The 18661-nt window shown below is 35.4% G+C and overlaps 1 protein-coding gene across 5 annotated transcripts in view; it reads right to left on the minus strand.

Moving 5' to 3' along the window:
• LOC114612559 (solute carrier organic anion transporter family member 1B2-like) overlaps window positions 1-18661 on the minus strand; it is a 53628-nt gene that overhangs the window by 31462 nt on the left and 3505 nt on the right. For 2 of the 5 annotated variants that reach the window (XM_028757518.1, XM_028757514.1), the window contains exon 2: window positions 17604-17761. In XM_028757518.1, coding sequence (XP_028613351.1) covers window positions 17604-17687 — 84 coding nt within the window. In that variant the 5' untranslated portion in view covers window positions 17688-17761. Of the gene's footprint in view, window positions 1-17603; window positions 17762-18203; window positions 18252-18661 lie in introns of those variants that run through there. The other 3 variants (XM_028757515.1, XM_028757517.1, XM_028757516.1) reach the window with 3 other exon arrangements.

The following is an 18661-nucleotide window of genomic DNA, read 5'->3' on the forward strand; positions in this document are numbered from 1 at the left end:
GAAAGAAAGAAAGAAAGAAAGAAAGAAAGAAAGAAAGAAAGAAAGAACGAACGAACTTGGCAATGTCATGGGCTTTCTGAAACCTCAAAGCTAACTCTTAATAGCATACCTCCTCCAACAGGGCCACAACACCTTATCCTTCTCAAACAGTTTCAACAGGTGATAAGTATGTGAGGTTATAGAGATCATTTTCATTCAAACTACCACAAATAAAAAGATTATCAATATATTGAGTGATTTATTCTAACAAAACCTGTTGATTCTTTTATTTTCTCTTTGATTCATCCTTTCTTTTCTAGCCCATATCCACATTAGTTAAGCAAATTCTTTTTGTTAATGTTAAAATGTGACCTTATAGGATATGAGTTTGTGTCATCCCAAATTCCTGTGTTGAAACCATATCCACAGTAGTATTGGGGCTATGAAGAAGATGTTGGTTCTTGAGAGTTGAACCTTCACACTAGGTTGATTGCCTTATGATAAGAGAAAACACAGTGCATGATCCCCTTGCTCTGTCATGTGAGGATTCTCTAAGAGGAAGTCCACCTGTACTTCCAGAAAGAGACCTATCTCCTGATCCTGACTCTGTTGAGGCCTTGACTTGTGCCTTGGGCTCCAGTGATGGGCAAAACTGACTGCTCTTGTAAAAGTTGTATGGTTTGCACAGTTCTCAACAGAACATGCACTTAAAAGGCGGGAGAATGGTACATTTAAAGTGGTGAGAGGAAAAAGTAACAAAACCTGCTAATTAAACTGTAGTCACAAAACTATCCTTCAAATGTCAAAGAGAAATCAGTATTTTCCTCAGATGAGTAAAATTTATAGTAGCTTATTACAAAGTGAGAGAAAAAAGTGGGAATGTGGAGTTAGGAGAATGGAAATAAGTGTGACAGATATATGAAACTGTACATAGACGTACAAATTCATAACAATGTTAAATGCAGCCACGTAGAAACTTGTATTATTAAATCCAAGTAAGTCAATCGCCAATCCATCTGGCATAGTGCTTTCTTTTTTAATCCTTAGTTATAAATTTCTCAGTGAAAGAATGGATGATTTTCATCAACAGTAACAGAAATTTTACACACAGATGAGCTTATTATCACATTAAAATACATTTTTAAATGCAATTGCAATGCTATTCCCTAAGAACATATGTGATATACACAAAAGAATACATGAAAGAAATAGAATCATGCCACTATGAAAAGTACTGAACATAGAGAAGGACAGAAAAGAATATAAGTGGAAAATACAAAAAGAAACACAACATACAAATTTAGCAAAGTTGCAACAGAAAGTATTTCCTGATGATATTTACTTTAATATAAAGAAATACAGCACAGGAAAACATGCTGGTTGGTTTAAAAGATAAAATTAGAATGAAACTGGGGCTGGAGAGGTGGCTCACTGATTAAAACACTGTCTGCTGTTCCAGGGGGCTAGGGTTCTGTTTCCTGTGGGAAGCCATGGCAAGGCCTTACTCTTAGCAGACACTTACCCTTGGCTCTCCTACCTACTAGTCTTCTTTCTGCTTGCCTTGCATGATTCCCTTGCTGTATTTTCAGTTCTCAATACTTCAAACAAGGCCTCATAGCAACCCTCCTTAGTAATCCTTCCTCCTGACCTTTAGATTTAGTTGACATCCTGCTAGATAGATGTTTTTAGAACCCCAGGCAATGGCAAGGCTTTGTGAGAACAACAGGCATAACCTAGTTAGACCCCACAGCTGCAACCCAATTCTTCCACTTGCAAAGCCCCCTTTCCCTTCCTTCCCCTCCCCATATCCTGTTTTCAGAGTATATAACCTGTGTGAACAATAAAATCTTTGCCAGCTTGATCAGACTTCTTGACTTGCTGTGCCTCCTTATTTTCTCGTGCATCTCAGTCCTCTCCACAGGGTCTAAGGGTCCCACTTGATTGTCCAGCTGGACTGGATAGTTTCTATTACCCACATCATGATCACACTGTCTATAATTTCCATTCCAGAGTGTCTGATGTCCTCTTCTGGCCTCTTCCGTCATCCAGCATACACGTGGTGCACAGACATATATGAAGGCAAATCCACTCATACACGTAAAATAAAAGCATGATAATTTAAAAGGTAAAAATCAGATAAGAGACTCATTATATGGCTATATCTACTACGTAATGATGTAATAAACTCTTTTAGTCTTAATATGGAATTTATTTTCCTAGATATCTAATAATAATCACTAAGCAGGTTGACATGTTTTCTAAAAGAAAATTACAGTAAATCTGTCACCTCAAACTTCATATTTGAGACATTAAGCTTCATGTTTAAAAGACATAGAAGTATGAAAGGTTTCCTCCATGTATTTAGGCAGGGAAGCAAACCATAGGAGATAAGAATGAAAACCCAGTGCAGATTGACCTTTTTACCCTGGATAAGATTTAGAGAAGTCTAATGCCAAGTGGTTCATTTTTAGGATAACAAGATACAATTCAAGAAAAGATTTCTAAGAAGCAATTAGTCCAATCAGTCCAACTCTAGGTGCTCAATAATGCTTATTATATGACTACATAGAACAATTTTACAGAGTACATATGACATACGCATAGGTTCTATAACTAAAAGACCAAGAATCTAGTGTGGTCTCTGACCCATAGCCTAGAGGTCAATAGGCTACAAAGTACATGTGGCATCTCTCCTAAGGATGGGTAACAGTCTAGGGAGATAAGAGTCTGTGATAATTATTCTGAGGAATGTGAGTGAAGTGTGCCTCTATAACAAAAGGTGGGTAACATCTGTTGTGCTACCACAGATATGTCATTAACAAAATCTATTCTCTGCTTTATAAATGGAATGCAGATATTTGAAATTTTTCCTCCATTGAGGAGAGACCCTTGCATGATTTATATTCCCAGTTCACTTAGTGCTGCCTGTGAGTACAAGGGCATCTGTGTCCTCAATACAATAGAGCTAGAGGTAGATGATAGATAAATAGATGATAGGTAGAAAGATAGATAGATGATAGATAGATGATAGATAGATAGATAGATAGATAGATAGATAGATAGATAGATGATAGATAGATGATAGATAGATAGATAGATAGATAGATAGATAGATAGATAGATAGACAGATGATAGATGATGCACAGACATGAGATACATGTGATATCTAAGGACAGACATCAGATATTGAAGATATCTAAAGACAGAAATCAAATAAAAATGAAGGATTAGGGAAAAATTCTCTATGCAGATAAAAACCAAAGGAATGCAGTGGTGGTCATATATCTAACAAAATTTGTAAAAATAGCTAGCAAGACAGCAAGACTAGTAAACTGTGGAATCAATAATTATGATGCATATGCACTTGACAATAAAATTCCTAAGCACACAATGCAAAGGGTGATAGATAAGAGAGAAAGATAAGAACACAGTAGCATCAGAACACGTGCCTGCTTTGCTTTCTGCCATGGATTAATCAAGCATAGGGAAAATGAAAGAAGAAACAGTCAAGAGAGAAGATTTAGATACGGAGAGATGGAGATTAGATATAAATATCAATGATAGAGATAGATAGAGATAGGGAGATAGATAAAGATAGAGATATAATGCTATAGAAACCAATAGGAGCACAGCTGAATACAAATCCAGCAAATAAACCATGCCATGCCACATAACATAACTTTATACCCCATTCATACACATAGACATACACAATTGCCTCCATTTCCAGCTTCAGGGTATGAGGGATCTTCTCTTCTGGAATGTGTGGGACCTTGCACTCAAATACACACAACTATAAACCTGTGTATACATAATATTAAATTAGTAAAAAAAAAAAGTCCTTTGATGGAAAAACACATTCTTTTCAAACCTTGGATTTTTCTGTTTTTATTTTTCATTTCTAGTTTAATTCTCTCATAGTAGAGAGAGTAATTGGTATCTTTTTAATCTCTTAAAAATTGTTGGCGTTGACTGAGGAGATTTTTAAACCAAAAATGAAAGGAAACTATGGAAACTATTGCATCTAAAGCTCCACATTAACAAATAAACAACAAAACTTTGTTATTATCCAAGTAAATGCAGGAAAAAAACACATTATGTTGTTGAGGTTTGGTTGTAGCTCTGTATTTTAATGCTAAGTGCAGGCCACCAAGACTTAGTTGCCTCAAAGATGAGAGAGTCCACTCCTAGACTGAAGGGACCCTATGTTACCTTGCCCTCAAGTTATTTCTAATGGATGAATAAAGATGATGACAGCTAATAGCTGAGCAGAAGAGAAGTAAGTAGGCTTTAGAGTTCCTGGGCTTTGTGTTGGAGGAGAAACATTGGAGGGAGAAGGAAACAGAGGGAAATCTACTGTGGATTAGGTGAGTCAATGGGGGTTAAAAGCAGCCCAGATGAAACGTGGAAATTTATATAATGAGATTATTGGCTAGGGAAGAGCTATAATATTATAGAGTATAGATATCTGCCAAGTTCTTGTGCTGATTAAGATTTATTGTAAATATAAAGGTTGTATGTGTGTCTTTTATCCTGGAAATAAATGATTAAAGGTGGCATAAAAATCTCAGATGGGGATTAAATTTTATTACATTATGAAGTACCACACCCTTTCACAATAAAAACAATGTGTTTGTCTCAGTGAGAGTGGCCTCTACAGTGTCAAATATATGAATAATCAGTCCCTATCTGATGATGGAACTTTTGTACAAGGATTAGAGGATGTGGCCTTGTTGGAGAAGATTTGTCACTGGGAGTTAGGCTTTACTTTTCAGAGGTGCAGGCCATTCCTAATTCACCCTCTCTGCTTGATGATGGGCCTCAAGATGTAAGCTTTTAACTACTCCTTCATCTATGTCTGCCTGCCTCCTGTCATGCTCATTCCCACAAGGGTTATAGACTCTAAACCTCTGAAACTGTAAGTTCCAAATATGCTCTTATTCCTATAAAATTTTTTGATGCTTTATCTAGTGATACTTTATCATATCACTAGAAAAGCAAATAATCCACACAAACTAACTAGAAACAAAAGATGAGATACTTCAATAGAGATGCCATATGTGTAAGCCTATAACTAACTGTCTTCTTGACAGGAACTGTTGGCATTCCCTAGATGAGAAGGAAAATGAAGATGTGTGCTTTGACCATGAACATCCTCCATACTGCTAGATAGTGAAGGTAAGGAAAAGAAAGAGAAGTAGGAAAGGAGAAGTGACAAAAATCATCTAAAGTCCATATGACTCCAAGGGCCAAAATAATCGAGCAGAAAACCATACCTCACATATTCAGGTTTCAATATATTCCATTAAATTAATAAATACACAAGGTACACTATGGCATATTTGTGTGCATTTGTGTATAAGTGTGCTTGTGCGTGTGTATGTGTGTGTGTGCGCATGTGTGTGTTACTTCATGTGTTGGTGTATACCTGTAATCCTGGCCATTTTGAAGCTTGAGCAATAGCAACAACCTGAGAAATGAAAGGGGTCATGGAGAAGGGAAGTTGTAAAGACATAGATTCATAGATTTACAGATCAACTGAATAGAACAGAGATTGTAGAAACCTTTATGCTTGGGCAGATGGCTTTCAGCAAGTGCCAAGGATGTACACTGGTGTTGGGAAAGCTGAATTATCATATCTAAAGGGATAAAGTTGGAACCTTAATTTACATCATATGAAAATTAGGTCAATACACTAAAGAACCATATAGGACCTAATACTTCAAGAGGAAAAAAAGAGGGGAAATCATTGAATTTTTAAAACCTTTTTCTAATTGTTAGTGTGTGTATCTGTGTGTGTGTGTGTGGTGTATGTGTATGAGTGTGTGTGAATGTGTGTGTATGTATGTGAATGTGTGTGTATGTATATGTGTGCGTGTATGTATGAGTATGTTATGTGTAGGCAATTGCACCAAAGCACATGCACAGGTCAGAGGACAATTTTATTGAGTTAGTTCTATTTTTCTTACTTTATATAAATTCTGAGGCTTCATACTTCATATAAATTCTTTCAGGTTTTAGGGGTTATTGTTACTTTTAATTGTTTTAACACAGTGTTTTATAGTGATTTTCATTGTTTGAAACATGCTCATCACTCTTGATTAAAATCCCACTTGGTTGCACTGTCATGTTCTTTTAATGTGCTGATGAATTCTGCCTGCTAGCATTTCAGTGATCACTTTGTCTTCAACTCAAGTAGAATTCTTGGATCATAATCTTATGAGTCATTATCTTATGTTGGTATCAGAGAGTTAACAGTGTGTGTGTAAGTACTCCTTTCTCTTCCATCTTTGACAGAGTTTAGAAATGGTTCATTAATTCCACACTACATGTTTGCTAGAATTCTTCAGTGTAGTGATCTGGCCTTGGCTTTTCTTGAAAGATGTTGTGATCCGTTTTAATAGGTGGTATCCCTCTAAGAATGCATTTCTGTTGTGAGATACACACCATTGGGAGAACAGGAATTGACAAGTGTTGACAAAGATGTGCATATATTGGTGCTGGCTGTTACAAATGTAAAATGGTGATGTCATTATGAAAAATCCTCAATGAATCCTCTAGAAAGACATAGAATGACATACCCCAATAATTTTTCCCAGAATCTATTTTAAAATCTTTTAAATCAGGGTCTTAAAGAGATACTTCATGTATGTTGCATTTTAATTTATAGATAAATGCCCTCAATGGGTCTAGGTTAGTTGACTCTGTTAGTCTTCCTGTAGAGTTCTTATCCACCTTGGGGCCCATAATCCTTGTGTTCGCTCTCTCGCTCACTCTCCCTCTCCCTCTCCCTCGCCCTCTCCCTCTCTCTCTCTCTCTCTCTCTCTCTCTCTCTCTCTCTCTCTCTCTCTCTCTCTCTCTCCACTCTGCTGAGATAGGATCTCACTATGTTACCCATTGGCCCCAAATTCCTGGGATCCAGTAATTCTCCTGTATCAGCCCTTTAAAGAGTGGCCATACATGTGTACTATCATAACCAGTTCTATTTTATCTTACTTTAAAATGATAGTGTCTGTGTCTTAGGATTCACTATTCTTTATTTTTTAAATAAATAATGATGTATTAGATTTATCTGTGGAATGAAACACTTCTCTTAATAAAAATCATACTTTGAATCAATTTTTAACTTCATTTGGCTTCACAGTTTTTGGACCTCCCATGGATATCTACATTTATCTGTGACTCTCTTTAAAACATAATTCCCAATTTCCTTTTCTTTGTTCTCTTCTACTATCTTCTTTTCCTCGCAAATTATTTTCTGCTGAGTTTATTTGATAGTGATTCCTCCAAATTATTCTCAGTATTTCAGTATCTTGATCAGGCTTATATTCATGTAGGTTTGTGTTCATACCATTTATTATTCCTGTTTAGTATATCTTAACTGAACGACATAGCTTGAATCCCCATTGCAAGTAACTGTAAATAATAAACTGTTCAAAATTATTCATATGGACTGGAGAGATTGCTCAGAAGAGCACTTGTTGCTCTTTCTAATGAATGAGATTTGGTTCCCAGCATCCACATGGCTGCTTACAAAGACCCAGGACTCTAATTCCAAGAGACTAGAGTCTGGCATCTGTAGGCAGATGGTGCACAAGCATACACATGGGCACACATACATGTAAAAACCAGTATTTCTTTAAATATGTATCAAACTCATCTGTGCAGAAAATACAGGATTTGAGTTCTGGGAAAGGATGATATATAATATCATTCTCAGAACAAAAGAAAAAGTGTTTTTAAATGATTCTTAATGATTTGCATGTTTCCCCACATCTCTCCAAGAAATAATAATTACATCAGTTTTAGAGGTTTGATATTTCCCCAGTGCTTACCTTTTTTTCCCTATATGTAAAATCTCTTTTGTAACTTCATTGACATAAAGACATAACAGTTCTGTTAATTTAGTCCAATATATTTCTATGTAAGATAATACAAAAGGAATCCACACTAATGAGGGATTAGTATGTTGATAGAATGGTTTGTTGATTATTAACTAAAGACAGAACATTATCATATAAACCCTAACTATGAGAAGTCTGGTGGGTGAGTACAGTGGAAATATTTCCAGAAATCCAGGGGCATTTTAGGGATATAGAAAGAGCTATAGCCAAGGTCAAGTCTTGGTCCACCTGTAGGAAGCTTCCAAAAGTTCAGAATAACAGGTTTTTCATTTTCATGATTTCAATCTTAAAAGAAGCATTCAGTACCCAAAATTTCACAGTCAAACACTAAATTTGTTTTATAAAAAGAAATAGATAACAGACATAAATCGACTGGGCACAGAGATTCCCCAAAGTTCTAGGATCTTATGAGGATATAAGATGCATTTAATATGGATGTAAATGTCTTTAGATTAATGACGTACACTGTATTCTGCACATTATATCATGTTGAAATGGTTTCTATAGAGCTGTTCATCATGTGGAACTTAAGATTTAAAACGTTATGATAGTTTACAAAGTTGTAGAGAAGAGAATTGAAATCTTCAATAAGAGACACGTCAGAGGACTAGCAGCAGAGGTTCATTTTTGTGAGGTTCAAACAGAACTAAAAGTGTTCACTTTCATCTTTAGATTTAAAATAACTTTTGAACATTTATTTTACTCCATGCGTTTTCTGCACACAAAGTGCATGCAATACCTATGAGGGCCAGAAGAGATCATCAGATCTATAATGTATTCGGAACTATAGTCAGAGTTGTTTGGAAACAGATTTTCAGGTGGTTTGAACTGAACCTTGGTCTGGTGAAAGAGCATGGAATGTCCTTAACCACCTTTCCAACCCAATAGATCTTAAACTAGAACTGATAGGATCAAGAAAGAAGTTAAAGTCTATATTTATCTGCAATCCTGGAAAGGATATATTTACTTTGGCCAGAGATCTGAGCTTGAACTCCAATGACAACTGCACGGTACCCTGGGATCCTTGTACAGTTTTAATTAACTCCATTCTTTTATCTGGGTTGCAACAGATTTACTCAACAAACATTAGCTGTACTTACAGTAAACTGGATGCTCTGCAGAGCTCCACTGTTGAGAACATTTCACAAGGTCCAGGACAATAAACTAAACCATGGAAGCTCAAAAAAGAACTGAAACCACCTAAGAGCAAAGTACCAGAAGCAAACCGCACAATGTGGACTGAGTCCTGTCAACACCATAAGTCTATGTTATGAAATAACAAGAAAAAAGTGACAGAGTCCCCACATAGGTGAAGCCCCCATAGATGCAGCCATTGATAACTAAGGTAAATCTTTAGGGGCTCAAAAAAACTTACCCAAAGAAGAAATGGCATATAGACTGAAACATGCAGCAGGTGAAGGCTTTTAAGCTGCTGGAGAGCATGAGAGCATTTGAAAAGGACAGGGAAAGGGGAGTACCTGGGAAGGAGCAAACAAGTCCAGTATCAGGAGGCCAATGTGCATTTTAAATATAGCATAAAGATGAGAAATAGAGGCTGATGATATGTCTTAGAGTGGGAAGGTGCTTGCTGTCAAATCTCATGATCTGAGTTCAGTGCCTAGGATCCACATTATGGGAAGAGAGAAGGAAGTCTTGTATGTTTTACTCTCACATCCACATGTGTTTCGTAACATGTGTGTGCATGCATGAGCACATGCTCATACACACACACACACACAATTTTATTTGATGATTGTCATTATGATTCGAGTGAAGTAGAATCTAATAGAACACTAAATTTCCCATTTGGTTGAGAAAACTGAAAAGTTTTCATACAATTAATGAGTATTTGTATATATTCTATTAAGAAACATTCAATTCACTTGACTATTTTCTAAGTGATTTTGGTTCATGGTGTTTAATTATTTGAGCTTTTTATATAATGCATATATATAATTTCCCCCACTATATGCCACTATATGCTTCCCTTCACTCTGATGACTATTTCCTTTGCTATTCAAAACCTTTTCCATTCCATGCAATCTTCTATGCCAATATTGTATTTTTTTGTTTGCTTGTTTGTTTGTTTGCATTGCCTCAGCTACTGAAGTGCTGTTCAGAAAGTCCCTGCCTATAACAATCTCTGAATTAATTTCCCTACATTTCTCTGGAAATTTGAGACCTTTAAGTTTCATACAATTTGTTCTGACTTATTGCAAATAGGATGGAATTGTTAAACTTAGGGAAACTGTTTCATTGTTGTACATATGGAGATTCTGTTTTCCTGGCACAGTTTTGAGGCACACAGGCATAGGTAGCATCTTAATAACCCAAGGCTCTACTTGGCTGGGGCTATTCCCACATATCTTTTCTAATAATGCCCCTGGTAGTTTAGGATTTTCATCTATGTACAGGCTTCTCTCTGAACAGTGCACCAAGTAACCTGTTAGCAACCTAGGATCCCGACCTACAAAGAGCAACAAACTCCCCAAAGTATAATGCAGTGATCCTCCCTACAACAACTATCAAACCTAGACAAACTGTTTTTAGCTTTCTCTGGTTGTTCGCTGTAAGAAGAGAAAAGAGCCAAACTAGCCAAAGACAGTTTGGGTATGTGTTTAATAAGACAGACTTTGTCATCTAAATGGACTTTTAGGGAGAGTCTCCTATTTACCTTCTTCACCTATATGTGACTAGGGATTTGTCTTAGTTAGGGTTTCTATTGCTTGAATGAATGAAACATCATGACCAAAAGACAACATGGGGAAGAAAGGGTTTATTTGTCTTGTATCTCCATATTGCTGTTCATTTTTGAAGGAAGTCAGTATAGGAACTCAAACAGGGTAGGATCATGAAGGCAGGAGCTGATACAGAAACCATAGAGGAGCATACTGCCTTACTTCACATGGATTGCTCAGCCTAACTTATTAAAAAACCCAGGACCATCAGCCCAACAATAGACTGGCCCTTCCCCCACTGATCACTAATTGAGAAAATGTGTTACAGCTGGATCCCTAAGAGGCATTACCTCAAATGAGGCTCCTTTCTCTCTGATGACTTTAGCTTGTATCAAGTTGACACACAAACCATCCAGTACAGCAGAGGAGAATAAAAGTTGAAAAACAAATCGATGAAATGGAAAACATGGTGTCAATAGAAGACATCAACAAAATCAAGAGCCAGTTCTGTTGAAATTCCAATTTGCAATATTCTAACTGGGTAGACAATGAAGTAAAGAGTAAGGATACAATTTAATATTGGAAAAAATAGCCATTGCTACATTTACACCGGCATTTAATGAACTAAAAGGAATACTATGATCAACAATGAACACTGCCTACAATTCTAAAGATGTAGGTGACATGGAACTATTCTTTGAAGAACACAATCTGCAAAGAACATGAGACAAAGCAGGAATCTGAACAGGCCCATATCTGTGAAAAAATGGATTTACTAGTTAATAAACTAACCAAATAGAAAAAACCAGGTACACAAAGTATCACTAATAAAACTGTCTGAATAGCTAAGGGAAATATTGTACTAATTTCCTCTAGGATAGAAAGTCTAATAATACCTCACCTTTTATCCTATGAGGCCATCATTACCCACATTGCCAAACTGACAAAGATATTATAAGACAAAAGAAGGGCAAACCATAATCTTATGGACACAATGAAAAAAATTAAAAATAATTAGAAAATTTAACAAGCTATGAAAAAATAATTAAACTCCATGACCAAATACTATCTCAACTGTACAAGATGATTCTATGAGCCATTATTATGAGACTATAAAAGAATATGCATATGTATACTTGTAATAATAATGTGTTATAAAAACTAAATTATTTAACTTGATAAAGCTTCTGCACTAAAAGCTCAGGCTCATTAATAATGGGTCAGTAGAACCTGCACCAGTCAATAATTTAGGAGAGAAAGTTACCACTGCATGTCAACAATTAGCTGGACATCCTGGCTAATGCAATAAAACAAGAAAAGAAATAATGTTCCCAAGATTGGAAGAGGATGACATTCAGATTACATGATAGTTCTTACAAAGCATCCCAAAGGATTGCTAAGAAAATAAATGGAACCAGGAAGTAGTAATAAGAAGAGTTTATATATAAGTCATTAGTTTCTACTATATCATTACTGTACAGTGACAGTTGAGATGAACAAAGAAAAACAGTGTACTATGCTTATTAGCATCTCTGAAAATTAGTTTTTGTATAAATTTAATGAAGGCTGATGAAAAGTACCAATTGCAAATGGAAGACCATTTACAAGGCAAGTAATAGGGCTTTCGTTTATGTGTGCAGGAGAAACTGACTGCCAACATGTCAGTTCTCCTCAACTCCACACACACAGTTAACAAACTGCCCATTGAACAGAGCAAAGAATTTAATAGACATTAGCAAAGTAATTTCAAAGTTTATATGAGAAGCGAAAGACACAGAATGAGGAATTCAATGTTGAAGGAGAAAAATATTTAGAGAAGTGTCATTACTAACTTCAAGACTGACTATAAATTTATTGCAACAGGGTAGTTTGTACTAGTGGAAGAATAGAGGACTTCACCAAAGGCACATAATAGAGAGTTCAGAAATATAACCACAGAAACCAAAGGGACATAATAGAAAGTTCATAAATAGATCCACAGAAACTGACAGTTCTTTATTATACAAGGAAGGAGAAACAAAGAAAACACAATTGAGAAGTCATAATTGCAAAAAGATGAATTGACATTGGCACCATATACCTTTTACAACAATTAACTCATAAAGAACCACAAATTCAAATGAAAAATGAAAAATGATATTGCTCACAGTGATCCTGGAGGAAGCCTATGCCTTCTGAGATGTGATGCTGTCTTTTAAGATCCATCTTGATGGATGAAGAAATAATTGGTCAAATTCCATTATGATCAAGAACATCTGCTATATAAAGGACGCTGAGAAGTCTCAGACAGGAGGAATATACTTCTCAAAGACATATCTGCTTACATAAAATCAATCAAAACTAAACAAAAAAAAACCCAACCTATCGAAATTTGCTTAAAAATGTGGTTTGAATGATAATTGCCCCCAGTGGTCTTGGTTATTCTTTTGTAATAGTACAGTTCTCACTTGATGGTGAGGTCTGGAAGGCTTAGGAATTGTGGTTTTGGTGCAAGAACTGTGTCACTGATGGTGGATTTTGAGAGCATATAACATAGTCTTACTTCTGGCTATTCCCTCTGGTTCATGCTTATATATGAAGACGTGAACTCTTAGTTTTCTGTTCCTGCCTCCATGCATGTGGTTTATAGCCATACCTTCCTGGCATGATGGATTCTCACCCCTCTGGAACCATAAATTAAATCAACTGTTAGCCTATAAATTGGCCTTGCTTTTGTGATTTTCCAAATAACAAAAAAGAAAGTAAGATCCTTAGGAAATATGTTGCAACAGACACTTCTTTCAAGAAGGTATGTAGATGACAGCAATATTGAAAAAAAGAATGTTTCAGTCTGTGCTACTATTGAATGACAAATTTAAATGAAAGGCAGCAGGGATTAAATCATTCCAACTTTCAAGATATAGATTGCTGAGAATGCAAATAAGACTAAGGATGAAGACCAAGGGCTATTCTTAAAATTGCTGATGGTGATGATTGTCATTGAGTAGTTCCCTCTGAGATTGAAATCTTCCATCCCAGAGTATAATCCTATGCTCGTTAAGACATAGGATATTAAAGAGTGGTAAAATTATGTCATATTTTAGGAGAGAATATCAAAAAGGAAGTAAAACCACAAGTGTTCTGTCTTGAAGGAAAAAAATCATTAAGTTTGGGTAGTAAACAATGCTGCGGATTTGGGTTCCCCCATAGCTGACCAGATTCATTAGGCATCTTCTTCATGAATCACCTTTGAACAGTAAGAACTGACAGACACATTCAGATAAACTGAGAAGCCTGGAAGAAACAGAGAGTAGCTAAGCAACCTGGAAGAGGCTGAGACCCACTGAACTACCAGGAAAGTTTATTCTCTAACAAGTTGAGCTACCTTCAGGATGTGAGGTTTGGTCCATGTTCCCAGCTCCCATGCTGAAATGGTTTCTGGTGGCACAACTGCCTTCTCCTCCTGTAAATTCTCACCTGTATTCCTGTAAGCAACCTCACTAAAATTCATGTTTCATCAGGTAAGACTTTGATCATGATCATATCTGTACTTTGACATGTTGGTTATCTGGAATAAGTAGACTCATGTCTTGCTAAGATTAGCATCATATTACAGTGATCAGTATAGCTAATTTAGAGGATGACTAAACAATTTCTCAGAAAATATTCTCACCATAGAATTACATTCTGGTATTTGGTCAAGGGCATTAAAATTTGCATCTACATAAAACTTTGTGCCCAGATGAGTTGTGTACAGCAATTTTATTTATAATTTCTAATATGTGAAAGCAACTGTGATGTTTCCTAATACACATATAACTAAATGGGATATCAGCAGACTGATAATAATTACCACAAATAAATGTGTTATAAAAATCATTCTTTTAAATGCTCCAAAGAACCCAAGCTCAAGCCAGGTTCATTGACAATAGCCACTCTGATAAGGTTGAATTCAATCATATGACATTCTGTAAAAGTGTAACTGTAGGTAGAAGGAGGATTATTGATTGCCATGGTTTGGGAAAATGGGTAATGTGGCAGAGCAAATAGAATTTTTAAATACAAAGAATTATTCACATCATTATATATGTGTTTAATTTTAAAGAAGGCTTACTTCTCTAAAGGGAACACAAATGTCAACCACCAACTTTCACCAGTCAACATGCATGCATCAGTTTGTTTGTTTGTTTGTTTGTTTTTTTAAGGAGTACTACTCTTCTTTCTAAATGGGTGTTTAAGGGAGGTAAGACTTTATACCTGCTGTGGAAAGAATGTGGACAATTTATTTGTTCTTCACTCACACTACTCTAGAAATGAAATTTGGAACAAAATCAGAATGGGAGAGTTTCATCTTGGTCTTATTTTGTTTTAAGGTGATAATACAATATTTTTGTACTATTAAAGAATGCCTATTATAGTACAGACATATGCAAATCTCAGAAGCAGACATAACAAGTAGTAAGCTCTCTGAAACCTAGTTAGCTCAAGGCAAAGGTTTACAAAAGTATGTCATCACTGTGATTTAAAGCACATTACTGTGTGACTTATTATACACTTCACTCTTAGATTCTTCCACTAGATCTGTGGGTACAATCATGACTGTGGGTTGTATGCATTGGCTTGTGTGCAAACCTGAGGACTGATTCACACTGCGTGATTTGTTACAAAAATAATTTTTTAGATACATGGAAAAAACAACATTAAATTGTCCAATAATAGTCTTAATTCTCATATGATCTTTTAGTTATTAAGATTATATAAATCCAGTTACTTTTATAATATAGGACAGAGCTGAGAATATAAGCTCTGGAATATGACTGACTCAGGCTACCCTTTGCTCACCAACTCTGGTGGTTTAGATGAGAATGTTCCTCATAGTCTCATATATTTGAGTGCTTGGATCCCAGTCAGTACTTCTGTTTGGGAAAGATTAGGAGGTGTAGCCTAGCTGGAATAGGTGTGGCCTTGTTGGATCAGATATGTCACTAGGAGTGGGTCTGATATTTTAAAAGTTCGTAGCAGGCTCTCCTCTCCCGCACCTCATGAGTGTGTGTGTGTGTGTGTGTGTGTGTGTGTGTGTGTCTGTGTCTGTGTCTGTGTCTGTGTGTCTGTTTTTCTCTCTACCTGATAACTGTAAAGCTTTTAGGTACTACTAGAGTGCTGTGCCCATCTGCCGCCTGTTATGGTGACCATGGACTAAATTTATAAACTGCAAACAAGCTTCCAATTAAATGCTTTTTTAAAATAAGAGTTACTTAGGGCATGGTGTCTCTTCACAGGAGAATAGTAAGAAACATGCCAATTACAAGCTTTGAGACTTGGAATGACATGGATTTTTTTGTTTTGATTTTTGTTTGCTTGTTTGTTTGTTTGTTTGATCAACTAGGCACAAGAGTTACTAGAAAGAGAAACCTCATTTGAGAAAGTGTTTCTATGAGATTGCTTATAAGAAAGTTTATACGACATTCTCTTGATTAATGATTGACTTAGTGTCAGCCATGAGGAACAAGCCAGTAACACTTTTCCATGGGCTCTGCTTCAGTTGTAACTACAGGTTCTTGCCCTGCTAAATTCTGCCTCAGTGCTAGACTAACCTAGAAGTGTAATATGAAATAAACCTTTTCTTTCCAAATTTTTTTTATCACCGTCTTTAGAAAAGCAATAGAAACTCAAGTTAACAAGATTTAAGAAAACCCATCTTCTCTGGGTACATATAAGGCTTCTTTTATTGTCTATGAATTAGAAATATTAATATCTGGCTGATGAAATTTTTCTAAGGATCAAGTCTACTAGCAGAAATAAAACAGTAGAGTAGAACCTAGTATGCAGTAAGCATACAAGAAGTGTTAGTCATTATTGCTAGTGTTTTATAGGTCTTTTTGATTATACAACATGCTTTACATAAATATTTAATGCCTACTCTGGTTCTGTTCTCCAGAAGTTCTTCAAAAGGTATCACTTCATCATAACACATGGAAATGAAATTACCATTATGCAGCATAATGTCCCAGAGATATATTGTAACTCAGCAAAATATCTTAGAGATGTGTTGTAATATAGCATAATAGTTCAGAGATATGTTGTAACACAGCATAATAACCCATATATATATATATTGTCATTGCACTGTGTTGACCAGTACTTTTGCTGAACTTCCCTTTTGCTTAAACATTATTCAGATATTTCATCAGAACAGACTTTGCCAGAAGTCACTCAAAACAAACATATTTCGTGTTCTTTGGACAAAGTTAAAATGGACTGTTTTTATTACAACATTCTTGTCAATACTAGCTGTGCTGTCTGCATTCTAGGTAAGGAATTTAAAATGCTATAAAGAGACAATCATTGTTGATGTCTTGTCCTTCACAAGATGTTTAGGTTTTCTCTTGTGTGCAAGTGTTTCTCTTTTATAAGGAAGGTGATTTGGATCAGGTTGTCTAAACTTTACTGACTTGGCCTCTTCATGTCACTCTTGTCCTTTTTCCTGTGTGGAGTCACCTAGGCATTCACTTACCCATAAGTTTTGAGATAAAACAAAGGCTACTATTATTGCATTATCAGAAGAAAAGGACTGTACTAACTTTTTGACTATGTCTTTCTGCTAAGTCTTTTTAGTAATGACAATTTCTCTCTCATCAGACTATGTTCTTTTGTTATCACAATTTTAAGAATAACTAAGGAAATATTAAGGAAAGAATAACTCAACAGTTTGAGATCATAAAATAGCTTTTAGACACTAGTATAGATTTTTAGTTTGATTCCAAGAATATTTTACATAGTACATAAATCTTTTGTTTAACATTGATAGTTATCTCTTGGATCATCAACAATCAGAGCAGATATCAAAATATTTCTAATTTTCAATGTCAATAAATACTCAAACCCCTGAAATACCACAAAAGAAAAACTTTACTCAAATTTTAAAACACTTAAATCAAGATATAAATGATGTTATGAAAGTTTTATACTTCAGTGAAATTCTAATCTGAAACATATTGCTCTTTTAATTAACTGAATTCCCTTTATACTAATTTTAGTTTGGAAATTTAATACTCATCCTACCCTGAATCCATCGCAGAGCCTTGTCTTCTCTGGTTTTGAAGCTTGGGCCTCTGCAGCTTTGCTTGAATGCTGAGTTTGGTCCATGATTGAACAGTAGTTGTGATGGGAATGTCTGCAATCACTGTCGATAAATCCTTCCTTTGAAATGACCACCTACACTGGGAGAAAAGGCACCACTTATTTTATGTTAACAGTATAACTTAAAAACAAGAAAATTTATAATATCTACCCCAAACATTCTGTCACTGATATTTATTAAGGGCTTAGTTCTCAAGAAGTGAACTAGGTAAATGCTGTACACAAAATTGAGAAATAAAACACATTGTCCTAACCTCAGGGAGACTTTTAAATTGAAATTGGTAAATTTATTAAAGGAAATGTAAAATCATTAAGTTAAATAAGATTTATTTATATTTGAAATTAACAAAATAATTAAATTATAGAAACTAGGATTTTGATATCACTCTGCATGTCTAGGTTATATGGCCTAAAGAAGAAAATTGTGCATTAAATTTTCTTTAAAATTTTATAAAGTTCCAGAATGGACTTTACATATAGCAGATACTCAAAATAAACAGAAAAAAACATTATGTGACTTACAACAAGAGCTGTATAAGATGGCTTCACAGAGGTGATCTGAGTCACCTAAATTATCTATAGACACAGAAAACCATAAACATGACTAGTAGATGTGCCTACTATAAAGTATGTTTCCTATATAGAAAATGTTCAGTTGATAGCTATTATTTATGCTAGTGGTAATCTGTAAATTTGATTGAATGTAGAATTTGTAAACTTCTAAACACCAGTTTTAGAGACATGGCAGGGCAGATTCCTGGCCACTTTCTGTCGCAACGGTTTAACCAACTAACGTAACCTTTCATATATATTTCTACTGAAAAATATTTTACTGAATATATGTTCACATCTTTAACATAGAAGGAATAGAGTATAAAATGCTAGGTCAAGCCAGCTTGGAAGTTATTTAACAGTTATACTCAAACTCACTCTGTCTCTCTCTCTCTCTCTCTCTCTCTCTCTCTCTCTCTCTCTCTCTC

This window comes from Grammomys surdaster, unplaced genomic scaffold, assembly GCF_004785775.1.
Source record: "Grammomys surdaster isolate TR1022 unplaced genomic scaffold, NIH_TR_1.0 126176, whole genome shotgun sequence".
NCBI classification, from domain to species: Eukaryota; Metazoa; Chordata; class Mammalia; order Rodentia; family Muridae; genus Grammomys; species Grammomys surdaster.